The sequence below is a fragment of the Anabrus simplex genome, chromosome 14 (genome assembly GCF_040414725.1).
Source record: "Anabrus simplex isolate iqAnaSimp1 chromosome 14, ASM4041472v1, whole genome shotgun sequence".
NCBI classification, from domain to species: domain Eukaryota; kingdom Metazoa; phylum Arthropoda; class Insecta; order Orthoptera; family Tettigoniidae; genus Anabrus; species Anabrus simplex.
Genome location: NC_090278.1, coordinates 44063300 through 44088950, shown reverse-complemented (window position 1 = coordinate 44088950; position 25651 = coordinate 44063300). Strand labels below are relative to the sequence as shown.

Here is a 25651-nt window from a genome sequence, read left to right as displayed (position 1 = left end):
TTACCTCTTTACAAAAATTTTCTGCACGTAGTTCTTTTATCCGTCCTGGGAGTTCATTCCACAGCCGAGCAGAACGATTAAAGAAGCCACTTTGATATGATGCTGTTCTTGCAAATGGAGGGATAAGGGACACACCTCAATTTCTTTGAGCAAAACGATAGTTCAGCTGTAAGCGGCTGAATGGGTCTATATGAATGTTACCTGCAAGGGATTTTCTCAGGAAAGCAATACCTATTTGTTTACAAATGGGGGGCAGTGACCTGGCTGTATTTAAATGACCGTGTTGAGTAATTAGTTGTTCTGCTCGGCGCTGAACTCTCTCTAGTTTCGTCATGTTCTCCACTGTAGTAGGGTGCCAGGAAGGAAGCTCGTACAACAGTATTGGCCATACTAATGACAAAAAGGCTGTCTGAACTGCTTTCTTCCTGGCTCCCAGTAGAGATCTGCGGATGAATCCCAGGACTCTGTATGCTTTGCACCGTATTTCCTCTACACGCTTGTTCCATTTTAAATTGCTGCAAATATGAATGCCAAGCAATTTTATTGAGGTACAAGGCATCAGGTTTCTACCACATAGCGAAATTTGGTGTTGTAATTGTGATCTTGCTCTAGTTAAGGGGATATATTTACATTTCTGTACATTTATAGACATTCTGTTTATTTCGCACCACAGAGTCACATTATCTAGATCTGACTGTAACTTATTTACGTCACTCTGATTGCGAATGGCTCTGTAAATAATGGTGTCTCAGTGTACTGTGCCATAGAAGATGATACACAACCTGGCAGGTCCAGCATAAATATCATGTACAGAAGCGGTCCTATCACACTACCTTGAATCACACCCGAGGTGACAGGTTTGTTTTGACCTGGCCCCACTGAACACAACGCTCTACGTCCGACCTACCAGGAATGATCGAAACCATGCCTGCAGGTCGCCTTGAATGCCATACTTGTTAAGTTTTAACAACAGTCGTTGATGAGGTAACCTGATCAAAAGCTTTACTCCAGTCGAGAGTTAGGCAGTCCACTTGAGATATATTAGACTGCTCCAGTGAATGTTGCCACTCATCAATTACTGTTGTTAAAAGTGTAGTACAGGATTTTCCATGGAGGAATCCATATTGGTTGTTATTCAACAGGTTTCTCTCATTTAGAAAATCCAGCACATTTTTAACAATTAGGCGTTCCATGCATTTACATAAGCCAGATGTAATTGAGACTGGGCAATAGTTGTCTACATTTTCCCTGTCACCGTCTTTGAATACGGGAACAACATCTGCTTTCTTCCATTCTTTTGACACAGTCCCACTGTTCAATGAAATGTTAAATATTGCACAAAGAGAAGGTGCTAATGCTTCTGCACAGCGTTGGAGGATTCTGGCCGGCACGTTATCTGGGCCGTTCACAGCACGAGGTCTAGTTCTCCGAAGACTTGTTGCGACCTCGTTAGGAGTGAAGTACAAGCTAGTTAGGGGTGGAAAGGGAGGGGTTGTCCTTGTAGTGAACATGTCTTCATCCTTGTCAGCAGTGGTGAAGTTATTTTTAAATTTACTGTTAAATGTGTCTGCTATTTCTTGGGGAGAGGAAACTGATAGTCCGTTGCACTTGAAGACGGATGAAGCACTGTTGCTGCTTTTGTTTCTGATGAAAGAAAGTCCACAGCTCTTTACTATTGAAACTAAGGCTGTGGATATATGAACAGTAGCCATCACGGATTAATGATTTGGGTTTGTTCCTAGCCAGTCTGTACTTCTCCCACCTACTGTCACTTGGGTTTTTCTTACATTTCCTGTATAAACAATTTCTCTTTCGAATACCCGATGTTATCTCTTTAGTGATCCATGGCGTTTTTCACTTATTAAAGATGGAAACTTTCGGCACAACTTGATCGACACATTCAAAAAATACTTTCCTCCAGTTTTCCCAGATCTTGTTGATATTTATATCGCTGGTGAAGGATGCGAGGGGAATAGGAAGATTTTATGATAGAAGAGAGGAAAGATCGTTCCAGTTGGTGCGAGAAAAATTATATATTGTTCTGGAGTGGAGTTCTGGGGAGGGTTTTCTGTAGGTTAAAGTTGTAATTATAGCTTAGTGATCACAAAATCCAGGTATTACGTCCAGGGACTGGACGGATGATGGAGAGTTAGTAAGGAACAGATCTAGTGTGGAACGGGAATTTTGAGTAATACGGGCTGCTTCGAACACTAGATGAAGAAAAATATTGTAGAAGATGGAGAGAAAACGATTAGCAAGAGGATTGTTTGGTACTGGGGCGGCATTTCTAGACCAAGTAATGATCACTGATAATGTGTGTCCCTGGATTATGGAGATTTGAGAGACTCCAGACTTGAACACAGGTTTGCCATGTGAAGCAAAGAGCGATCTGAGATGGGATGTCTCAAGTTAACTGACATGTGAGGCAGAGACAGATGCGAGCGTATTTTATGAGACAAAATATCTCCAAGCAATGAAGTGTTTAAGAGACATAACACAGTGTGATATTACAGAGATGTCCGTGTCACAGAGATAAATTTCTTCGTTGAACTGTGGCTTTTTGATTGCCGTAACATTCCATAAATATTCATCCTGAAACGAGGAAAGTTATTCAGCTCTATTACTAATAATAATAATGCATGCTCATTATGATAGTGGGAATAGAGCTGGGTATTTCTGACGCCCAATTTCATGTAGGGGAAACCGGAGTTCAGATTTGAGACATAAACACTGCCAGACATAATTTTCGAATGTCAACATGGATCATCTGCTGAAAGGTATAAAATGGCAGGGAGGGATTCAGTTATGTGGAAATGTAGTAAGCAGTCTGGCCTATGCTGACGACTTGGTCTTAATGGCAGATTATGCTGAAAGCCTGCAGTCTAATATCTTGGAACTTGAAAATAGGTGCAATGAGTATGGTATGAAAATTAGCCTCTCGAAGACTAGGTAAGAAATGCAACAGAATTGAATGTCAGATTACCGAGCTCGATAGCTGCAGGCACTTAAGTGCGGCCAGTACCCAGTATTCGGGAGATAGTAGGTTCGAACCCCACTGTCAGCAGCCCTGAAGATGGTTTTCCGTGGTTCCCATTTTCACACTAGGCAAATGCTGGGGCTGTGCCTTAATTAAGGCCACGGCCACTTTCTTCTCATTCCTAACCCTTCCCTGTCCCACCGTCGCAATAAGACGTATCTGTGTCGGCGCGACGTCAAGCAACTAGAAAAAAAGAAGAAAAAAAAATTGTCAGATTGGTGATACAAAGCTAGAACAGGTCGATAATTTCAAGTATTTAGGTTGTGTGTTCTCCGAGGATGGTAATATAGTAAGTGAGATTGAATCAAGTTGTAGTAAAGTGAATGCAGTGAGCTCGCAGTTGCGATCAACAGTATTCTGTAAGAAGGAAGTCAGCTCCCAGCCGAAACTATCTTTACATCGGTCTGTTTTCAGACCAACTTTGCTTTACGGGAGCGAAAGCTTGGTGGACTCAGGATATCTTATTCATAAGTTAGAAGTAACAGACATGAAAGTAGCAAGAATAATTTCTGGTACAAACAGGTGGGAACAATGGCAGGAGGGTACTCGGAATGAGGAGATAAAGGCTAATTTAGGAATGAACTCGATGGATGAAGCTGTACGCATAAACCAGCTTCGGTGGTGGGGTCATGTGAGGTGAATGGAGGAGGATAAGTTACCTAGGAGAATAATGGACTCTGCTATGGAGGGTAAGAGAAGTAGAGGTAGACCAAGACAATGATGTTTAGACTCAGTTTCTAACAATTTAAAGATAAGAGATATAGAACTAAATGAGGCCACAACACTAGTTGCATATCGAGGATTGTGGCAACGTTTTGTAAGTTCACAGAGGCTTGCAGACTGAACGCTGAAAGGCATAACAGTCTATAATGATAATGTATGTACGTATGTATGTAAGTTAAAAGTTAAATAACTAAAGATGTGATTTATAACATTGAAGGCATGGTAAAGTTGTATTTATGATGTGTTTTGAAACTGTAAAGTAATCAAAGAGATTTAAGTGAAAGTGAAGTTTGTGTGAACACAAAGTCAACATTAATACTGTCAGAGAGACCACCACTGTGCCCATGGTCCATGGCCACCTTCGGTGAAATAAATGATTCAGTCACCAAGGTACGCTGCAAATTCATGTACCATACACTAATGATTAAAAAGTGAACTAATATTTGCATGCCACCTGTTAGATGCTAAAAATCCATGCCATACTAATCCAAGAAATTTCCTAATTAGGATCAAAGATGAAGTAAATTAATAATGCAAAACTCCAATATATTTCCCAGTAATCTAAGAGTGTGATTTTTATTTATTTTCTTTCCAGATCTTCGAGCATAGAGCACATTTCATTCTAATGTGTTATATGTACAGATTTGTGACAGTGATCTTTTTGTGTTTCTATTGTTGTATTTGTCATTCATGTTGAACCAACATTGTACATAAATGTAAATAATTCTACTGTAATAAGATTAGGAATTAGGACGACAGCTAACATAGGTTATCTAAACATAGGCAACGTTCACAGGATAATGTTACCAGAACAGGAAAAACTCTATTTTAAATGTAAAATATGTCAAATGGTTCAATTTTGCTGAGAATAATGTGTAATTAATGATGATGATTAACTGAGACCCAGAATCCAAGAGGGGCCCAAGTCCATTACATCAAACTTGCAGGAAATTGAAAAAAGTGTTTGCTGTTGCCACAAACTGTCTGACTACATTTTTTTTCTTAAGTACATTACATATTTACATAACCATGCAAAACAAGCTTCTACTAATTACTTTTCATGAGAAATACGTTTGCAAAATGATCGAATATTGGGCCCCTCTTGGATTCCGGGGCCTTTACGTATAAATTTGCGCCCATATTGAGTGGTTTTGAAGGCTAATGTGATGGTATTGACAAACAATAATGTAAGTTACAAGTAATCACATTAACCCTCAGAAACAGCTGACTGTAGTGATTCTTGACTGTGTTTAAAGTCTCAAAGTTTGACAGCCTTCGTTGGACAGGGTTTTGTGTACAAAGGTGCATTGGGAAGATCCGGATTAGTATTTCGCTTAATTAATCTGAAGTAGTGAAACACAACATTGGACATCATTCATGAAACTGCAATCTCATTCTTATGAGTTTTACTGTAGGTGAAAACTGTATACTCAGAAATTTTGCATTTTTTTCCATTTTGTGTTGCTGTCGTTTTGAAATAGTGAAGGAAGTGAATCTTATAATCCTGAAATTCTTACCCTGACATAACTCTAACATCAAACTTTTTACAAACAAGGTCTACCCATTCCTTATAATGCTGAATTTCCTCCTCTTTTCTTTTCATTCTCTCAATCACACCAAAATGTCTATCACAGGGCAAGAAACTGTGCCCTGTGACGAGAGAGTAACGTACAACCTTTTCATGCCACTTTATTTTGAACAGTGTAGACAAAAATGCAACCATAAATGATTCTTATTTTGTCCTCGAGCCCCATCACTGAATGTGTAAAGCTTTTTAACCTCTGCATCTACCCTTGCTTTCAGGCAGCTTATCACATCATTTGCCCCCTTTTAGCCTCTGTTTCAGGCCACATGAACATAGTAGTAGCTGTAAATAGAAAAGTTATGTAGCTACAACTGCTCAAATAAAATATCTGCCCAATAGAAGGATGTGGGTATGGAATGTTTTGCATAAACCAAAACATACCATTTCAGTATCAGGGTTTTCCCTAGCTTCTGCTTTATGTTTTATTAAGTTATCATGAAACTTACTTCCCTCCTTTCTGTGTACTTATAGTTGTGCTTTTAGTAAATCCCTCATAGCCTTACTCTTTGCTGCAGGTCCATGACAAACATCCGTTACCATGTTTTCCTCGTTGATCGACAGGTATCTCCCCATTGGCAGCAATCTTCTTACCCATTTGACAGAAATTCCATGAACACTTGCAAAATCTTCTCTGCAGAGGACACGCCTCTCTGCACCCACCATAACCTATAAACATTGTGGTTTTAACACTAACATGTTTTGGAGCATCAAAATAACAAACATGAATGTGTCTGCTTTCAATAATAATTACCGACATTCTACGATCCATTGCTAACAATTTAGTTACAGTATGCTTTGATACTTTAAAGGAAACCATAAGTGAATAGCAACTAGAGCTAATATCTCTACATATGTCTTGCACCTAGTATCAGTATGTTTATTTTTATACCTTGTATACAAAACTATGTTCTCTGCACCTGGTGCTGTTTTCTAATTTCGGTCTTCTTCATTTGATTTCAACTGGAGTTATTAGGGCTGCAAGGTGTGAATCTTGTACATTTTTTTTACCCATTTTGTTGAATTCCTTAAGAATTATTTCCTTTCCACCTTCGGAAACCAAAGTTAAGCAGGAGCGCTTGCATCTATAATATAAGAATACTCTTGTTTATTATAATATTACAACAACAAAATATCATTAAAACCATGTGTACATACCTGCATTGTTGACGCCGTGCCTTTTGTATTAACATACTCCTTCCCTGCAAATCTGCATTTCTTTCTTTTATTTTGAGTCTATGCATTTTTGTATTTCTTTCTTTTTATTTTAACTTCGCTTATTCTACCAGCAGATGATTCATTGTCTAAGGCTGAAGCCATTTTCAAACTGATGTAAACTGCTCGTGCGGTCATCTTGCAACGAACTGCGTCAGCTGCAGAATGGAGTACAAGAGAGGCCCAATTCCATGGAGATATTCCACGTCCTTTTAGCATTGTTAAATGTTGGAGGAGGGGCTGATGACCTTAGATGTTAAGCCCCTTTAAACAACAAGCGTCATCAATGTTGGAGGTGAGCCTCAATTTTAGGTATATAGATGCCCAGTAACGAAATCAATGCAATCACATATCTGACTCGATTTTGATACAAAATAGAGTTGAGACCCTCTTAGATTCCGGGTCTCAATTAATGAATTATAATGATCATTTAATTTATCCATCCATTCAACTCAAACAGGGGTAATTAAAGGTTGTAACACCAGCAAATGGCCTTACAAAATTTTTGATCTAATGAGCAATTATTATGAAAGAAATTTAGGATTGAGGATTCAAATGACTTTTGGGTCATGGTATATTTTTCTACACTTTTTTACATCGCACTGACACAGATAGGTCTCATGGCAATGATGGGACATGAAAGGCCTAGGAGTGGGAAGGAAGCTGCAGTGGCCTTAATTAAGGTACAGTCTGGTGTGAAAATAGGAAACCACAGAAAATCATATTCAGGGCTGCCAACAGTGGGGTTAGAACCCACTTTCTCCCAAATGCAAGCTCACAGCTGCGGACAGGGTGGCTGCAATCAATATTATTAGTGAACGATTGTATCAGTGATTGTCAATACAGAGCCATGCAACTCTTGAAAATAGTTTATTTTAAAAAATGTCCAAGGTTCAAGCCACTGGTAATGCAATCCCATACCTGCCAACTTTACAAAACCAAAAATCAGGAGATTTTGATGTGAAAATCAGGAAAAATCAGGAGATACAATTGGTCAAAACTGCTTATTCTACATGGCTTGTGCAATACAGTACTACGATATATTTATAACATTTATTGTCTCGAAGCCCGACTGTTGCTATACTAGGCTACAAGGCTAAAAATTACACATCTCTATTCCATCACAGGAGTTACCGGTATGTGAGTGAGATGATCGGTCTCTGATAAGCCTACCGAAAATAGTATGAACTCATGTCCCACATGTGAATCAGTCATGCACTTAGATACCATTACTTAGCAAATGCATAGATTAATATATTGCATCAAGCGCCCGCGCAATTATGCGAAGCGCAATGCTATTTGGATCAAATAACTAGCTGATGCACCCGTGCTTCGCTACGGAATTCTGGGAAAGACTGTCCTTATAGTTTTCCCAATTGTTACAATGATGCCAGTATATCGCGATTAAAAGCAATGCTATCATATGAAATACTGGAAAAAATGAAAAAACAGCACATTTTCTCACTTTTAGCGAAAAGTACTACGGTCAAATAAGAACTGAGTAAAAACTTTTCCACCTGATCGATACTTTTATTATTCAACCTTAGGCTAAATTATGTCATTAAAAACTGCAGTACATGATTCAATTGCTTGGCAATCATCATCAGCTGCTTATCTTATAGCTTAGGCGAAAGAACATAAAACATTTGATAATTAAAATTTGTTGGTAAAGGACACTTACAGGTGAGGGAGGGTGGGGGGGAGGGGATGTTAAAATTAGATATACAAATTAAAAAGCTATTTCTAAACTAAAACTTCCTAAAATTCCTTCTATGCCACTACTCTAGTTCTTCATTAGGTTCAGCTGTGTTTCACTCAATACTCAGTTCACTTATCTTGATTGTGTGTTGTCCTTCATTTTTCTAGATCATTCTTATTGTCCGCTAGAAGAATTTATGCTGACTATGGTCGAATTTGTTCATTATTTCATTTAGACGGATAGTTTGAAGTACGACCCCTATTTAATTGTTCTTTGTGTAAATTTATTCTAAATCTTTAAAAGATTGGCACATTTCGTGTGACCCCTGTCCAATTTATTCTGGTTATGGAGTTTACTTGTTTGTTTCTGTCTCTGCCGTCTTCGACCTTAAGACCTGAACTTTTAAAGATCTTTTAAAGATTTAGAATAAATTTACACAACGAACAATTAAATAGGGGTCGTACTTCAAACTATCCGTCTAAATGAAATAATGAACAAATTCGACCATAATCAGCATAAATTCTTCTAGCGCACAATAAGAATGATCTAGAAAAATGAAGGACAACACATAATCAAGACAAGTGAACTGAGTATTGAGTGAAACACAGCTGAACCTAATGAAGAACTAGAGTAGTGCCATAGAAGGAATTTTAGGAAGTTTTAGTTTAGAAATACCTTTTAATTTGTATATCTAATTTTAACATCCCCCCACCCCCACCCTCCCTCACCATTAAGTGTCCTTTACCAACAAATTTTAATTATCAAATGTTTTATGTTCTTTCGCCTAAGCTATAAGATAAGCAGCTGATGATGATTGCCAAGCAATTGAATCATGTACTGCAGTTTTTAATGACATAATTTAGCCTAAGGTTAAATAATAAAAGTATCGATCAGGTGGAAAAGTTTTTACTTAATTCTTATTTGATTGCAATATCGATACGGAATGAAGTGGATAGTATGTAATAAGTACTACGGTGTCGATTTAACAGTTCAAAGTTTCAGAGCTAGAATGACCAGGCGGCAGACAGCCACGAACACTCCTGTATAATTATTCCGTTTAAGTGTGCACAATGCTCTTTCCAATCATTGCCTCAGAGTAGGGATCGAATAGCTGGAATACTATGATGATCCAGTGTGTTCTGTACCAGTAGTATCACAAAATTTATGAACCAGAGGAATGGCATGCTAAGGAGAGAAATCTAACTCCCACTCCCCAGCTACTTCCCGCCAATATTATCGGAGATAAATGGCAGCAGAATACACAAAGCACATCACAACAAACAATGGTCAATGTAATGTTATTGTTGATCAATTTGATAAGCTTTCTGTAGTGGAGGCCTTCACATTTAGTTTTCTTCCGAATCTGTGATATTAGAGCATCTAATGTCAAGCGAGTCCTCCTTTCTTTCAAGACAACCTCTTGTGTTATTTAAGTGATCGTTCCTTCATGACTTTTTTTCTCGTTCTTATAATCATCTTCACAATTTAATCACCATCACCACCAATATTATTATAGTCGGTACGGTAAAACTGAATAAGACATAAATAATCGGAAATTGTATTCTCTATAACTATTGTTATGTAGTACGGTACTTTTCAAAATGACCAGTCTGTTTGTCTGTCTGTTAGGTCATCAGCCCAGAGGCTGGTTGGATCCTCAAATAGCACCACCAAAGGTTATGCGGTTATAAGGAAACCCCAAAAACCAATGGCAGCACCAAAATGAGGTGTACTAGGCAAGATGAGGAGTGAGATCGTTTGCCATTGCTTTCCTCACTGGGTCAGAAAGTACTATTGCAGCACGACTGACCCTATGAGCAGCACCTTTCATAACACTCAGATGCACTAGTCATGCTCTGAATGTCATTACTCAGCACTATCCATATCCCAGCAACTTCCATATTGTCACAGCCATGGATGTTGACTGGGACTTCGGTGGAAGCTACACTTTACTCTGGCCTGTGCCAAGAGATGGATGCAAAAGTACTGTATCCATCAAGAAATGACAGCAGGCAGATATGACCAGTAAGATAGGTAATTAAAAATTAAAGTTTTGGCACTTTCCCCTAAGCTACCATTTCGAACAGAGTGAATAAAATTATGTATAGCGTAGACTGTAATTCCTTATTCCCCGACTTAACATAAAATTCCATTCACCCATTTACTCGTACCTCGGCGCTGATATGGACTTAGCAAAAAAAAACGAATATCTCTGTTATCATAGCCGGTACGGTAAAAATGTATGAGACATAAATTATAGGAAATTTAATAATATATAACTATAGTTGTGTAGTAATTATCGATAGAGCCAATAAAAAGTTATTTCAGAATTAAATTTTAGGACTTCCCCTAAACTAGCATTTCACTCAACGTGAATACGATTATTTACGATCTAGATTGTAGCGATTTATTCCCCGACATTATATACCAATTTTCATTAAATTCTCTTCAACCGTTTTCTTGTGATGAGCATACATACATACATACATACATACATACATACATACATACATACATACATACATACATACATACATACATACAGGCAGGCAGGCAAGCAGACAGAAATTACAGAAATTTAAAACGTGCATTTCCGTTACTATGGTCACGACCGGTACGGAAATATCATTCTTTTAAAATTCAGAGTAATGTACAGACAAAACTCTTATTTTCTTTATAGTGAGGGTAAATTAAAATTAGTCAGAATTGTCTCGAAATGGATCCTAAAATCTCTAGAAAAGTCACTAGTCGTTATCATTGAAATTCTGTCACCAAATTACTAAGAAAGACTCAATATCTAGCGACTAGTCTCTAGAATCGATCAAAGAGAATGGAATCGACTAGACTGATGTGAATGAACACTAACACTGCACACGAGAATGAGAGATTGACAATCGATATACACTACGCGTCGCGATGTACAGGTTTCAATAAACGTCGCACATTCGCGCACATTTCTCGCATTAATAAACGTCGATATTTCGTTTGAAAGCGGCCAATGAGCGAAGGACTTCCGGCCACTGGCGTAAAAAAGCTGAAATGATGAGATTTGAAAATAGATGTTTGCAGTTCACCAAAAAATAAGCTAAAATCGGAAGAAATATTAGAATAATCGGGAGGCGGGAAAAACTGTCGAAAATCGGGAGTCTCCCGCCTAAATCAGGAAAGTTGGCAGGTATGCAATCCTCATGCACAGTGATATCATGAACACATTTCTGGAAACAGGATGTATGAAAGTTTATGTAAATTCATCATGCACCTAATGATGTATTGTCACTGCATAAAAGCGTGTATTTTACTATCATTTAATTAATTAAGGTAATTCAACATGAAATTAATTGAATGTAAACTATTATAGTTTTCACAATTAATTAAAGATGTTTTTAATGATTTTTGGTTCAATGCATAATAGTGTAATGTAAAGCTATTTAATTATTATATTTAATGTCATCATTATTTCAAGTTAGTTTAATTCAGTTAATTTAATTAAGTAAAAGTTAAATTCAATTTCATTTTATTCCTCAGTTGCCATCATTTTGTAAATTTATTATTAATTTTTCATTATTTGTTTTGTAAACTTCTTTAAATTTTATTAGATGAGTTTCCTTTAGTTTTCCTTTATTTTAATTTGTTCTTTTGATACAATAAAGTCAGAAAAATGGACCAGTTTGTTTCACTCAGTAGCTCAGCCATAGATAGACCTTTACATACCCCAATGACAACATGGCGAACAGTTTGCGCCCAAGGAGAAGAGAACATGAGTAAGTATCTGTGCAAGCACCGAGGCATAATTCGAGAACCCAACCACAACTCATGTGATCAAGAATAGGAAGTATAAAGGGTACAGTACATTAGTTAGGTCATTCATTGGAGAATGAAAAATGTTGTCAGAAACTGAGCTAATCAAATTATCTTTAGCTTTAGGACAGTTGGTGATCTTTAGATTTGGCATTTCATGGTTCAATATGTTCTGATTCTTAACTGTGATGTTGTAAAGTTTCTGATAAAGATAATTTTGAAAGTAATCTCATTCTATCAGGACCAGTAATTGAGGTTCACTTAAAAGAGTAGATGAGCACTGTAAAGCTGGTCATTTGTACAGATATTTGATTTTCTTTTTTATCCAAATGGTATTGGTTTTATATGCACTCTTTCATTCTGAAAGGAAGAAAATGACCTCTTCTGAATAAGTTTTAACAATTTTTGAATTGAGTTGTTGGATAAACATTGCTTTTGAAAAGATATATCTTTAATGATTTTGGCAATCTTGGACTTCAAATACAAGATATGTTTCATTTTAGAAGAGGAGTCCACATTTTCAATTCAAACAATATTCAGAAACAATAACATTTAAAAAATAATTTACATTTACAGTACATGTTTGGTTCCTATGAAAGGAACAACAACATAGTAAACAAATTTTTTAAACCTTATCAGGAAAGGTAATGTTCTTCCTATCAGCATCAAAGAGTGCAAATTAAAACCAATACTATCTGCATTAAAAACAAAACAAAATTTCTCTACAAGAATAAATCCTTTACAATGTTCACATAAGAGCACCTCAACTGCTGGCCCCATCAAAATGGAATTTGTTTCAAAATTATGTTAATAAGAAGCTTCATAACATCATAGTCAACAAGCAGAATACATTAAACAATAAAATGTAAAATCTAAAGATCTCTAAGCTCACCAATTGTCCTAAAGCTAAAGACAATTCAATTAGCACCATTTCTGACATTTCCCACCCTCCAACTAATGTACATTTTGATCTCACAGAACTAGACATTCTTAATAAAGGTTCCAAAATTAACTGGCCTAGTTTCCATAAAGAAAACGATATTATGATTAATATAGCAGAATGTTATTACAGACTACCTACTGAAAGACAAGAAGAAGTTAGATTAAAAGTAAAGAAAAACTCCCTGCCTTAATCAAGGATTCAAATTAAAAATGGCCTTTTTCCTTCATTAGTCCCCAATGAATTATAATAAAAAATTTAAGACAATGATCTCACTGTCAGCAAAGCCAACAAGGGAAATGCTGCTGTGATATTGCATGAAGATGAATAGATTAAAAAAGGTTAATTATTTTTTAAATAGCTCCTTTTTAAAAACTAATAAAGACCCCCATGAATAGGATTCAAAGGACACTGAAACAAATCTTTAAAAAATGCCTCTTTCACCTTAAGCAAACATGATATGTCCAAACTCATTAATATAAACCCAAGACTTCCAGTAGCAAGATCATTACCATAGATCCACAAGGACAGAGTCTCTATTGGACCCACTGTTATCTTTGTCCAGCATTGAATTCTGCAATATTGCTAAAAATTTCAATCTACTATCTTCATATACAATTCATTATTTTGAAATTTCTAATATGGATTCCAACATTCCCATTAAAGATACTATTGACATCGTTAGTGACAATCTCTGTAAACATAATAAACTTAGGAAGTTTGAAATAGATGATTTCATGAATATTTTACTTTTTTGTACTTTTAAACAGTCTCTTCGGCAAAGTTCAGTTACTGCAGCGGATTTTCAGTGCAGACATCTACGCACGATTGCACTGTCATTTGTTTCTTTCACCTGGACTTTTCGCGGTGAACGTGATCGTGCGGTGCACAAGGCTACCAACTCTTGACCTTAAGAACTAGTGGTACATTATTAGGTGTTGTGATGGTACTTTTGAACCAAAGGGGGTCTCGGGGCGCCAGCCTCCAGGTTAGGGCTGCGAAGCAGCTGTTAGACTCACGATGATGGCACCACTTTCTAAGTTAGACAGTGGCAAAAAGCTGAATTAATTTATCATCCTGGCTAATGAAAAAGCCACTGGTCTGGATTGGTTAGGTCTGGCTAGTGATCAAACCATTGGTCTGGATTGGTTAGGCTGGGTAGTGACAAAAACCACTGGTCTGGACTGTGTAGGTCCAGTTAGTGACAGAACCACTAGACTGTGATCATGCAAAGAGGGTCTGGGGCATAAGGCACCCGGTTAGGGCTGCGAAGCAGCTCTTAGGCCTCTAGCATTCCGTACAGCGATAGCAGCTCATTCTCTGTTGGACAGAGTACTGACAATGACATAGCATTTCCTTACATGCAGCTAATGGCAAATGAATAATTTGTTCTGTACCATACATTGTATTGTTACAGATTGCATTTAGTTGAATTTTTATTGTCACATCCGAAATGGAAATGCTACAGCGTGGATGAGCAGTGAATAATGGCGTGTGCTAAATTCAATCAGGTTATATTATTTATTATTATGAATATCCAATACAAAGGAACACTATTTTACAAAGTATTTTTAGGGTTACAGTTGAAACGTACATACATACATAATGATGGTGATTTACAGAACCAATTAACAAAAGATGTGATGAATGAAAATTAGGAAATGTTTGCATTTCTGTATGAAAATATGATATAATGGTTGTCAAAGTTGAATATTCAGCAGTTCAAATGAGAGCCCAAATCAAATCTTGCTCTTGCAAACACAGGACAATAAAATATTAAATGAAGAACTGTTTGAGTAGACCCACAAGAGCAAGAATAGTCATCTGTCAAATAATATTAAAACACTGAAAATATCATTTGAAATTTCCATGGCCTGACATAAACTGTGTTAACTCAAAATTTGGCACCAAAGTTAGCACTGAAGTCGTTTGTGGGAAAATATAGTCTTCTAGTAAAGGATCCATTTGAAGCAGAGGTCCAAATAAGGTTCCACTGATTCAAAATATGTTCTCCGACTTGTCTTCTTGCATAACATAAGGGAGAACTGTCGTACATGACTTCCAGATTTGATTGAGCAACAGCTTTTGCTACTTGATCAGCTCTCTCCATTCTGGTGGATCCAATGTGTCCACAAATCCAAAAAATGCAGATATGACAGTTTTGTTGAGCTATACTTCTTATAGCAACTGCTAACGGGTTCATATTATATTTGTTGTCTATAGACTTCATTGCAGCTTGTGAGTCACTGACAAGGAGCACCTTTGACCTCGAACACTCGGAACAGCACACGACCTTGCTTAGAATAACAAGCGATCATAAACAAAACAGTTGTGTGCATCATTTCCATGCAAAATGTTGCATTCTACCCCAAGTAACTTTTTAATAGAGAGAAACAAAGAAACCAGATATCAATACCATATGAAGAAAATTATAAGCAATTTAATGGCATCAGTGTATCATTACATTTTCAATGAGCAGCACCAAAAACTCTCTGCTTAAAGTACTTATAATAGCGCAAAACACACATATACAGCAGTACCACACACCTGAAAGTGATTATATTAGTTCTCAAAGTGCAGATGTGGGATTTCAATGAAGTGGTTAAAGCACAGTGGGAGAGAACAATGTGCACACCTCACTAAAGCCATGTTATCACATTCCAAATCACTTTTGCATTCACGCAGTCCAATATCAAAAGCCACACTAATTACATTTTCAGATGATGATGTTGGTATGCCAATGTCATAACCTGGCTTTCGCCACGTATATTGCAAAATAGACTTATGCGTAGGGGCAGCAAATTGATTGTAAATCAGAGTGAAGTTTCACGATGAAATAATGATCATGTACCTTCACTTGTGGTTTGGCACCTTGTAGTCTTACAAAATCAGTAATCCTTTTGATATAGAGTTTATATTGCCAAAAGAAGTAAACATCAAGGGGTTGGCAATATTTTGTGTTTTTCGGTGGCAATATCTTCAGCGTAACATCTTTGTTTGGAAAACGTGCATCTAGAAGGGTACGATCTGCATGACCTGCCCAGGAATCACACAAAAGGCTCTTTTCATTTGTTATATGTTCGCCAAGGACTGAAGTTAGATAACGTTTCATGTGTTCTTTAGTCATTTTTCCACTTTTGCTTGCCTCCACATGAATGTTTCATGGACAGGTTGTTGCAAGTTTCTTGAAAATATTTTGACCGAAAGTGCCTTGTGTCTCTTGAAAACAGATGTACAACTTGCTTGCTAGTCTGCCTGCCATTGATAAAGCCACATCAATTGTGTAGCTGTGGATAGAGCTATGTACAGACTGGAACACACTACCTGTTGTTTTCTCCCCTCTGTAGGACAGTGCTGATGCTGAAGACATTTCATACTGGAATTGACTCTGGTCACTGTTCCAAACATTGCCTTTCTCCACACTCTCCTCTGTTATAAACATGTTCGTTTCTTCCACAAACTGTTGTGCTTTCTGACGTATAATATTATCGTTTTCTATGTCCTTACATGTGTGCCTGGATGAAATGCCATATTCAGGCTTGAGATGGTCGATAAAAGAAATGGAAGCTTTGAAATTGACCAAGGCAACCATTTTAGCCCCTTCTAGTGCCCACATCTGCAGATGCCAGTAGTGAACTGTAGATCCATACCTCCTTGCACCATCAAATTGCGATATTACTTACTCTTTTATAGTTTGTAATTGCGACAGTCTGTTTCCTTTGAAACAAGCACCTGCTCCCCATTTCCTACACACATAATTTAGAATTAATGTGCAATTTGATTTACTTTTGATGCACTTATAGCACCTCATTATTTTGCTACAGGAATTGAAGCCACGATTGTAATAGTCCTAATAAATGTTCTATAGTACGCTGTCATCAATATCTTTTAATACACTGGACCATGTCTCTTTCGGTGGAGGGAGTTCGTACTCACTTTGACTTTACTGTTCCTGTTGCTCTGGAGATGAATGTCGTGTACTGCTTGAAGAGCCACCTTCAGATTCAGGTTCCTCCTGTCCTTCAAAATCCAAATATCTCTCCAGCGCAACGTCGTGTATTTCTGTGTCTCACCATTATATTTAAGAATTATTATGTTATATAATATAATATAATATAATATAATATAATATAATATAATATAATAATAATAATAATAATATACTAATAATAATAATATAATATAATAACGTTTGTCCAACCCTTGTCCCGTTTCCCTACGGGGTCGGGTATGAGGTGATATGAATTTGTCGTGGCGGTTTTTTATGACCGGATGCCCTTCCTGACGTCAACCTCATCAGAGGAGTTAATGAGAGATGAAATGAATGACGTGATATATGATAGTAGGGAGAGGGTGAAACCCGGTGCCGGCACATAGCCTACTCCTGTCGAATAGCACCAAGGGGTCTGCTCAAGGCTTAACGTCCCCATCCGACGGACGAATCACCATCAACAGTGTCATATGCCCTCACTCCATATGAGCACTGCGGAGAGGTTTGGAATTTAATCCAGGCTTTTGGCACGCAATCTAGTGATTAGAAATTGTATACCACCACCTCCCCTACCCTGCCGGCCAACATTCTGATGGTGAAAATTTTTTCGACCAACGGGACTCGAACCGGCTAACCTCGGTGTCAGACCGTTTTAGACTTCAGCGCCTTAACGATCATGGCCACCAGGCGGGCTATTAATAATATAATATAATATAATATAATAATATTATATATATATATATATATATATATATATATATATTAAATTATCCTTGATATCTATGCCTATATAATATATCCGCAAACTCCATATCCTCGGCTCCGATGTCATTTCCATATTCAGCACGTCGCAACTTGGTCCCTAATATTTGGACCACATGATATCACTGCACTGTACACAGTTTACACAGTAACTCGCTTGCGAACACTCCAAGAGACAAATTGCAGCTATACCACTCTCGCAACTGGAGCACTAATAGTGCAGCTACACTATGCCACCGTCTAGTGGCGCTAGCAGACAAGTGCACAGTTTTGCATGGAAATGAAGCATACCATTGTTTTGTTTATGATTGCTTGTTATTCTAAGCATGGTTTTTTCGGTTCCAAGCGTTCGAGGTCAAAGGTGTCCCTTGTGAGTATTTCAACCCATTTGTTGTTGTGATGGCATCACTGTACTTCACATTTAATGGCTAGTAGTTCTGCCTCAAAGACTGAACAGCAGAAAGATAGTTTATATTATGCTGAATAAACTTCACTTTTGTTTTCATAGAATAAAAAAGCACATCCAACAAGGCCTTTCCCTCATTGCTTGATGTACAAGATCCATCCGTATAAATGATGCAGTCATGAGTATCTATGCATTTGTTACAGAGAATCTTCTTGAACAATCTTGGATGACCAAACTGTAAAAAGTGGCATTGTTGTTCTATAACAGGCGATGGACTTCAGCTAGTCCCATTGCAGTCAAAAACAGTGGCTCAATTCCAGAAATACTAAGTGCTGCATCAGTAGAAGTAGTAGTCTGGTAAGCGCAAAGGCTCTTTGAATTTGCAATAATTTATTCTGGGCCCTTTTCTTTCTCAGTGTGTTTTGGAAAGAAGGGGCACAGTATAGAATCAGTGGCACAAATGCCCTATAATAAATTATTTTGAAGTACTTCTGCATGCAATAGTTAGTCCCTGTAAAAATTTACTGGCTTTAATTTTTAATTATTAAGTTGCTGAAGTGAGTTCTGAATGTGAGATTTTTGCCCAGGGTAATCCTCAATTTTTATCTGATGTCCATTCATAAATAATCTTCGTTTCTTCTGTTTTCTTTTCCTCGTGAGAAGCATCACTTTGGTCTTCACTTCAATAAATTGCAGCCTGTTAGTTTCACCTCAATTAAAAACACTACACATGGCAGAGTTTGTTCGAACAGTGAGATCTCTTCAGCTTCAATTAGAAGAAGAGCATCATCGCTATATGCAATGACTCGACATCCCACTGGAAGAATTAGCTGTAAGAGGTTATCGTAAAGAATATTCCAGAAACCAGGGCTACATGTTGATCCTTGTGGAGACAATCTGACACTTCACTCTTCGTTTACAGAAGTAACATGAATTCATTTATAGAGATTTTTTGGGCATCATTTCTCCTTTAACTGGGACAAAATTTTGGGCCACCAAGCATTGTCAAAAGTAACACTTGTGTCCAGAGAAATTAATACGGCAACTTGCTTGTTTGAAAATATGCCTCGGATCCATTATACGAGGCCAAGAACAGCATCTTTGGTTGATTTCTGACGGGGTAAAGCCATACTGATTGCTACGCAGAAAGCCATAGAAATACATGTGATACATAACTCGGTATATGAATAATTTCTATAAGATCTTTCCCAAGTACAAGTAGAAGACAAATGATTTGGGAGTAAACTTAACTATGGAACTTCCCTTCAGGATTATTTTAACAATTGCCAATTTCCAAGAAGTTAGAAAATGGTTTAGAGCCAGACATTTGTTGAACAGAATGACAAATTAGGAAGTAAAGCAGTAGTGAATGTTTTTTATTATATTAGCAGACAGCGCATCATCTTCAGTATCAGGAGGAACTTCTGAAAAACTTTTTAATTGATGTTTGTTGTTCTGAGACAACTTTTTCATCTGAGAAGAATATATTTATCAGAATGTTGGCGGTATCAGAAATTTTTTTGTCTAGCCGTTTTCAGTTTCGATTGAGCAGAGGTTGGTATTTAAATTTTCTGGTTTCCTAGATAATTCATAAATACACCCCCAAGGGTTGTTTTTCGTTGAAGTAGAGCAAAATTCCTTCCAACATACCGATTTCTGTTATGTAATCATGAGATTGGCGGGTGGATCCTTGGCTCTCTATCCTCAACAAGGTATTCTACATAAGATTCGTACTATTTCAAATAGATTATAATGATATAAAACTTATGCTGCATTTACTGAATTTATACCATTTCTTCTTGTTTAACTCTCTTGGTGCCAGGCGGTAGTGCGAGCATCCGCCCTTTAAATTGCCAGAGCCGATCTGGTCGGCCGTTAACAATCCAGTCGGAAGTTGCCAGAGCCGATTACATCGGCCGGCTTAAAATTCTGTGATATACGTAATTTTGAGGCAACCTATAGTGAAGTGCATACTTCTGTTACAACCTGTAGTAAAGGGGCTACACGTTATTGTGTGCCTGGCCTTGCTTTGGCAGTTCTGAGAGGGTGTTATACCTTTTTTTTTGCTAGGGGCTTTACGTCGCGCCGACACAGATAGGTCTTATGGCGACGATGGGATAGGAAAGGCCTAGGAGTTGGAAGGAAGCGGCCGTGGCCTTAATTAAGGTACAGCCCCAGCATTTGCCTGGTGTGAAAAGGTGTTATACCTTTCACAAGAGTCGTTTCCTGTGTTTACAAATACTGCTAACCGGTCAGTACGAGATTGCTCCTTGCAGTGAGTGGATTTGTGACAGGAAAATGGCATGTTATTCACGTGATAATTTTTCAGCAGGTATTGATGACAATAAATTAATGCAGTATTTAGAACAGTGCAAAGTTAACGCTGATGGTTTATCGGATAGCGATAGGGAATTTAGTTCAGAGAGTAGCGACGAAATTATACCGGACACGTCCGCTGAATCACCGCAGCTAAAGAAGAGACATTTAATTGTGTCTAACAGCACTAAAGCCACTATGATGATGTTTCTGGAGAACATTTTGTGGAAATTCGTCCCAATGAACCCGACAACATACCTCAACCTCCTGTCTCCTTCAAGGAAGTTCTTGGACCTAACCATGCCCTACCGTCTGATTCTCCGCCCATATCACACTTCAATTTACTTTTCATGTACTCTCTGCTAAACCTTATAGTCACATATAGTCCTATATCATTACCTAAATGCCGGTCTCCGCGGGCCAAGTGTAGCGTACCTGCCTCTCACCCGGAGGTCATGGGTTCGATTCCCGCCCAGGTCAAGAATTTTCGCCTGGTCCTGAGGGTTGGTTCGAGGTTCACTCAATCTAAGTGACCCTAAGTGATTGCAACTGAGGAGATATCTGAGGGTGAGAGGACCCCGGTCTGGAAAACCAATAATAATTACTGAGAGGATCTGTCTCACTGACCATGATTCACCTCGTAAACTGCAGGTACCGAACTGAGCAGCGCTCACTTAGTAGGTGAAAGCAAATCACGGCTTTAGTGTCATACATTTCTTAATTTCATAAATTCTGTTGTATTCTAAAATTATTTTTCTAATATATACTACAACCGAAAACGAGAAACTTTTTTCTGAAAACAAAAACTATAATATCAACTACTATTTTTTACTTATTTAATAATTCAGAATTATTTTAATACTGTGTTGTCCGCACGTAGAAAATTTGTTGTCAGTATTTGCCAAACATCGATACATACACGCAAATTTTATCGGTGAGTAAAATTGTCTTGTCTTTATTAGTGAGATATGTTTGAATTTTTATTTTTTACGTTCTTATTTTTCTCGTTCATATTAGTTATTCTATAGAATTGTATTTAGAAATACATTATACATAATTACGTATATTCTTTTGTATCGTAAATTATTTTTTCAAAGTAGATGTCAAGAGAGAAAGTGCGAAAATATTTTTCTCTTCCTAAAAATAAACGTTTTCGACAATTATAAATCAACAATAAAACGTTTTTGACTCTTTATATCACTCCAAACCAGTTTCTTATTCTACGTAGTCAATATGTAGAAAATTTCATGCCGGTATTTGCTATACACCGGTAGATATACGCAAATTTTAAAATACATGTATTTCCCCTGAAAACGGCCTGGCACTTTACAGTAGAGGAGTGAAAGCGGAGCTCTGGCCTCTTCCAGCTAATGGGGAGCGACCAACTAGATCGGCTCTTGGCTCCAAGAGGGTTAATGACAATATTTATCAACAAATGGGTCTTCCAATGGGGGCTCCGGCTTCAAGAATCTTGGTGGAAATCTGCATAGAAATGCCTTGAGAAGATAAAAATCCTTAATTACATCAATGGTTATGGGTCAGATACATATACAATATCTTTGTTTTATTGATAAATGAATCATGAGTTTATTTATTTATTTATTTATTTATTTATTCACGAAGCACCAGATACAGCTACACTCAGCAAATTTCACTTGCACTGTCAACAGATTGCAGTTGGATCAAGTTAATTTCCCAGATCCTTTTATTAATTTTACCTTATAAAATGAGACTAACAATTCACTTAGTTTCTTTGATGTCAAAATGATAAGAAACCCTTTCAAAAATTTTAGTAAACCCACTCAAATGATCAATACTATTAAACAAGACTATCTTCATCCTCAAGCTCACAAGAGAGCATCTTTCTTTAGTTTAGTTCATGGAGCTTATAGTTAGAAGATTTCAGAAAAAAAAATTCAGATGAACTATAAAATTGCAATTGGTAAAAGAATTCATAGAAAATTACTAACAAAATCAGAAGCAAACCAAATGCTACACTCATTACAGATTCAAAGAAAAAAATACTTTGCTATTTTTACTTATACCAGCAATAATATTTTTCAAATCGCTTTAACAAACAACATTTCAATATTTCTTTCAGGACTACCAACACTAGTCAATTGTTTTATAATCATCATGGCATTGTTTATAGCGGCAAAAAATTATTTACATAATTCAGGAGTATTCAAGCTCACATGCACTCAATATAAAGCATTGTATGCAGAATGGACAGCATGAAGCTTGATAACTCACTACCAAGAGCGTGTGAATGATAAAAGGCACAATAAATCTTCGGCAATGAGTTCTCATATATGTTTAATTTAAATCATTCTTTTTTCTACAATAGACCAGTATCTCACTATCTCACATGAAATCAATAAGGGTACTCTGATGAACATATATGAGAATATTTTCATGTATTTAGATCAAAGATTTAATCCAAATTACAACCTTAACAAGGTTAATAATAATTACAATATTCTTGTTGAAGAATTAATTTAATTTTTCCTTTTATCTAATGAAACATACAAGCTGTTCGCTTCTCCAACCCAGCAGTCAGCTACACACCCATACAGTGGCACCAACAGGCAAGGAAATTACTTCTCTTCTTTCATTTATCTTTTTTCTCATTTCTCATTTTAAATCTAACTTCTCCTTTTTTCTTTTTTAGGCTCCTCCTAAAAGTAATCATTTGATTCTACTTGATCTCCAAGTTTCCTACGCTACTTTCATACACCACTACTTGAACGCTTTACGAGACTAACCTGTGTCTCAAATTTCCAATAACTTTTAAAAATGGCAATACCTTACTCTTTAGGGTTATTATTTTTCTTATATGTCACCTCATTTAGATTTATTTATTCAACAGCAACTTGTTTTTAATGGCATTTGGAGTATTTATAATGTGCTTCTTCAAATTCACTCTACATTGGCCTGTTGATGTTGTGCTTGATGTCAACTATTCTTAAACAAAATATCCCATACGATTGTATCCTAAATTGTAAAGTTCTTCTGTGTTTTTCCATTACATATATACTTATATTCAGCCAATTTTACTGTACCGTATATCATTAAAGATTGGATTTGTTGTTAACTTATCTTCAAGAGCTAAAGATGTCCCTCACACAGGGATGAAACATATAATTTTATAAATATACTTGTTGCTAAATATCGATTGTACTGAAAAGGTGGACTCCTTCTCTTCTAATTAATATTAAAGTATACATTTGCAAAATATGCCAGTCGATTGGTACTCGTATGAAGGAAAACCAAAGAAATATTCTTCTCAAACAGCCAAGCAAGTTAGCAATATCTGAACATGCCCATCATCGAGAAAAACCCCCAAACCAAGTGCATCACAAGCTTCATTTTATAAGAGCCCCTGCATTAAAGGACTTTTTGAAAAGTAAATGAATACTTAAAAATTAGTAAATATAATATTCCATTGAAGGATCAGATAAGTGAGTAATATAATTTATAACAAAAATGATGTGAAACAATATCTAAAGTAGATGAGAGGAGAGATCCTTCCATTATGCTAGCCAGGGAGCCACTAATGCTCACCTTATATAGCAAATTAAAACTAATCTCTGAAAATCTCTGGCCACAGGGCAGTTCTTGTTGCCTCCAATATAGTTCACATCATGTCTCGCCCAGTGTTACCAGAGTCTGTGAAAATAATATAAATGCAAAGTTGGGAAGTGATGCATCTAGGTGTGCCAGCTGCAGTTAGACTCTCTGTGATGTAACGAATGGTCTCGTCAATAGCTTTCCATTTTAAATAACATTTCATCATCATTATCATTCACGTTGTATAGACTCTGACAATATCCAACACAGCTTTTTAACGGCGTCTCATTTCCTTACAGGTTCCATATTGAACTAAGAAACATATGCTCTAGTAAGATCTTAAGAAGCCACCTGAATGTTTCCACCTCATTAGCCTAGGACATAAACTAAAAATTGCAAGCCTTCACAAACTTTTATGATATTGCTGCATTCTACACATGAAGGAAATACAGCATTTTATCAGGAGCACATATTCAAGAACATCGCAACCGGTTATCACAAGGAGACGTTAATGAACTCTTTTAACATATAACTGACTCGCAAGTTCTTTACTTGTTATAAATGTTTTTAATGTGTTAATATCTTCAAAGCGATGTTCATTTAAAAGCTAAAAAGTTATGGTTAAAGAATGAACTAAAGTTTCTTCATAAGAAAAACTCCATTTTAAACCAGAAACTGTATGAGGCTCACGTCAAGGCCACAACTTTACTCACGAAGGCTCAATGGAACCTTTTTCAAGCTCAGGTTCAAGATAAGCTTACCAATTTGCTTAACATCATACAAAACAACACTAGAAAAGAAACTTAATATGTTACATAATGAAGTAGTCTCTAGCAAAACAACCTCTGCTAATAATCCTGAATATAATGCCAATAAAGATTCAATGAATCAATTCCACACTCCTCTAGTTAACTTATCTAAAACTGATATAAACGAAGTAGAAACAAGTATTCTGTCTAAAGGGACCAAACACAATTGGCCTAATGTTAACTTAGCCAATATAGCTTCCAAATTAGTGATAGAATCTGAAGAAGCAAGTAGGATTTGCAAGACGATGTTAGGACAGATGTAAAAAGGCAATTACAAAAAATCTTCATCGCGAACAATAAGAGAACCGGCCGCAATTCAGAAGAAAGCACATCATAGATCTTAAAAAGAAGATTACAGATGAAGAACTTATCGTAACCAAGGCGGATAAAGGTAATACGACAGTTATCATGCACAAGACAGATTACATTAAAAAACTAAAACATTGTTTGAAGATAAGACTTTCACAGTGACTAAGAAAGACCCAACACAGATACTTCAAAAACAATTAAAACGAACATTAAAGAAAACAAATTTTCTATTTACGGAACAGGAAAAAACCAAATTAATTAACATGAACCCAGGGCTTCCAACAGTAAAAGCCCTTCCAAAAATCCACAAGACCGGAATCCCCATTAGACCGGTATTTAATTATAGACCAAGTCCTTTTTACAAAGTAGCACAGTTCACTCAGAAATTTCTAAAACACGTTATAAATTCAGTGCTAATAAATCAATTAAGAATACCATTGAATTAGTTAATAATTTGAGTAACTTTGAACTACAACCATATCACACAATACATT

The 25651-nt window shown here is 36.8% G+C and overlaps 1 protein-coding gene across 6 annotated transcripts in view; it reads right to left on the bottom strand.

Annotated features, from left to right (window-relative positions):
* Window positions 1–25651, bottom strand: part of LOC136885216 (oocyte zinc finger protein XlCOF6.1) — a 55728-nt gene that overhangs the window by 21076 nt on the left and 9001 nt on the right. For 2 of the 6 annotated variants that reach the window (XM_067157652.2, XM_067157657.2), the window contains exons 2-3: window positions 6235–6427; window positions 5883–6011 (exon numbers count right to left, since the gene is read on the bottom strand). The exons of 2 other annotated variants lie outside the window; for them this stretch is intronic. In XM_067157652.2, the coding sequence (XP_067013753.2) occupies window positions 5883–6008 (126 nt within the window). In that variant the 5' untranslated portion in view covers window positions 6009–6011; window positions 6235–6427. Of the gene's footprint in view, window positions 1–5791; window positions 6012–6234; window positions 6428–25651 lie in introns of those variants that run through there. 2 more of the 6 variants (XM_067157655.2, XM_067157654.2) reach the window with 2 other exon arrangements.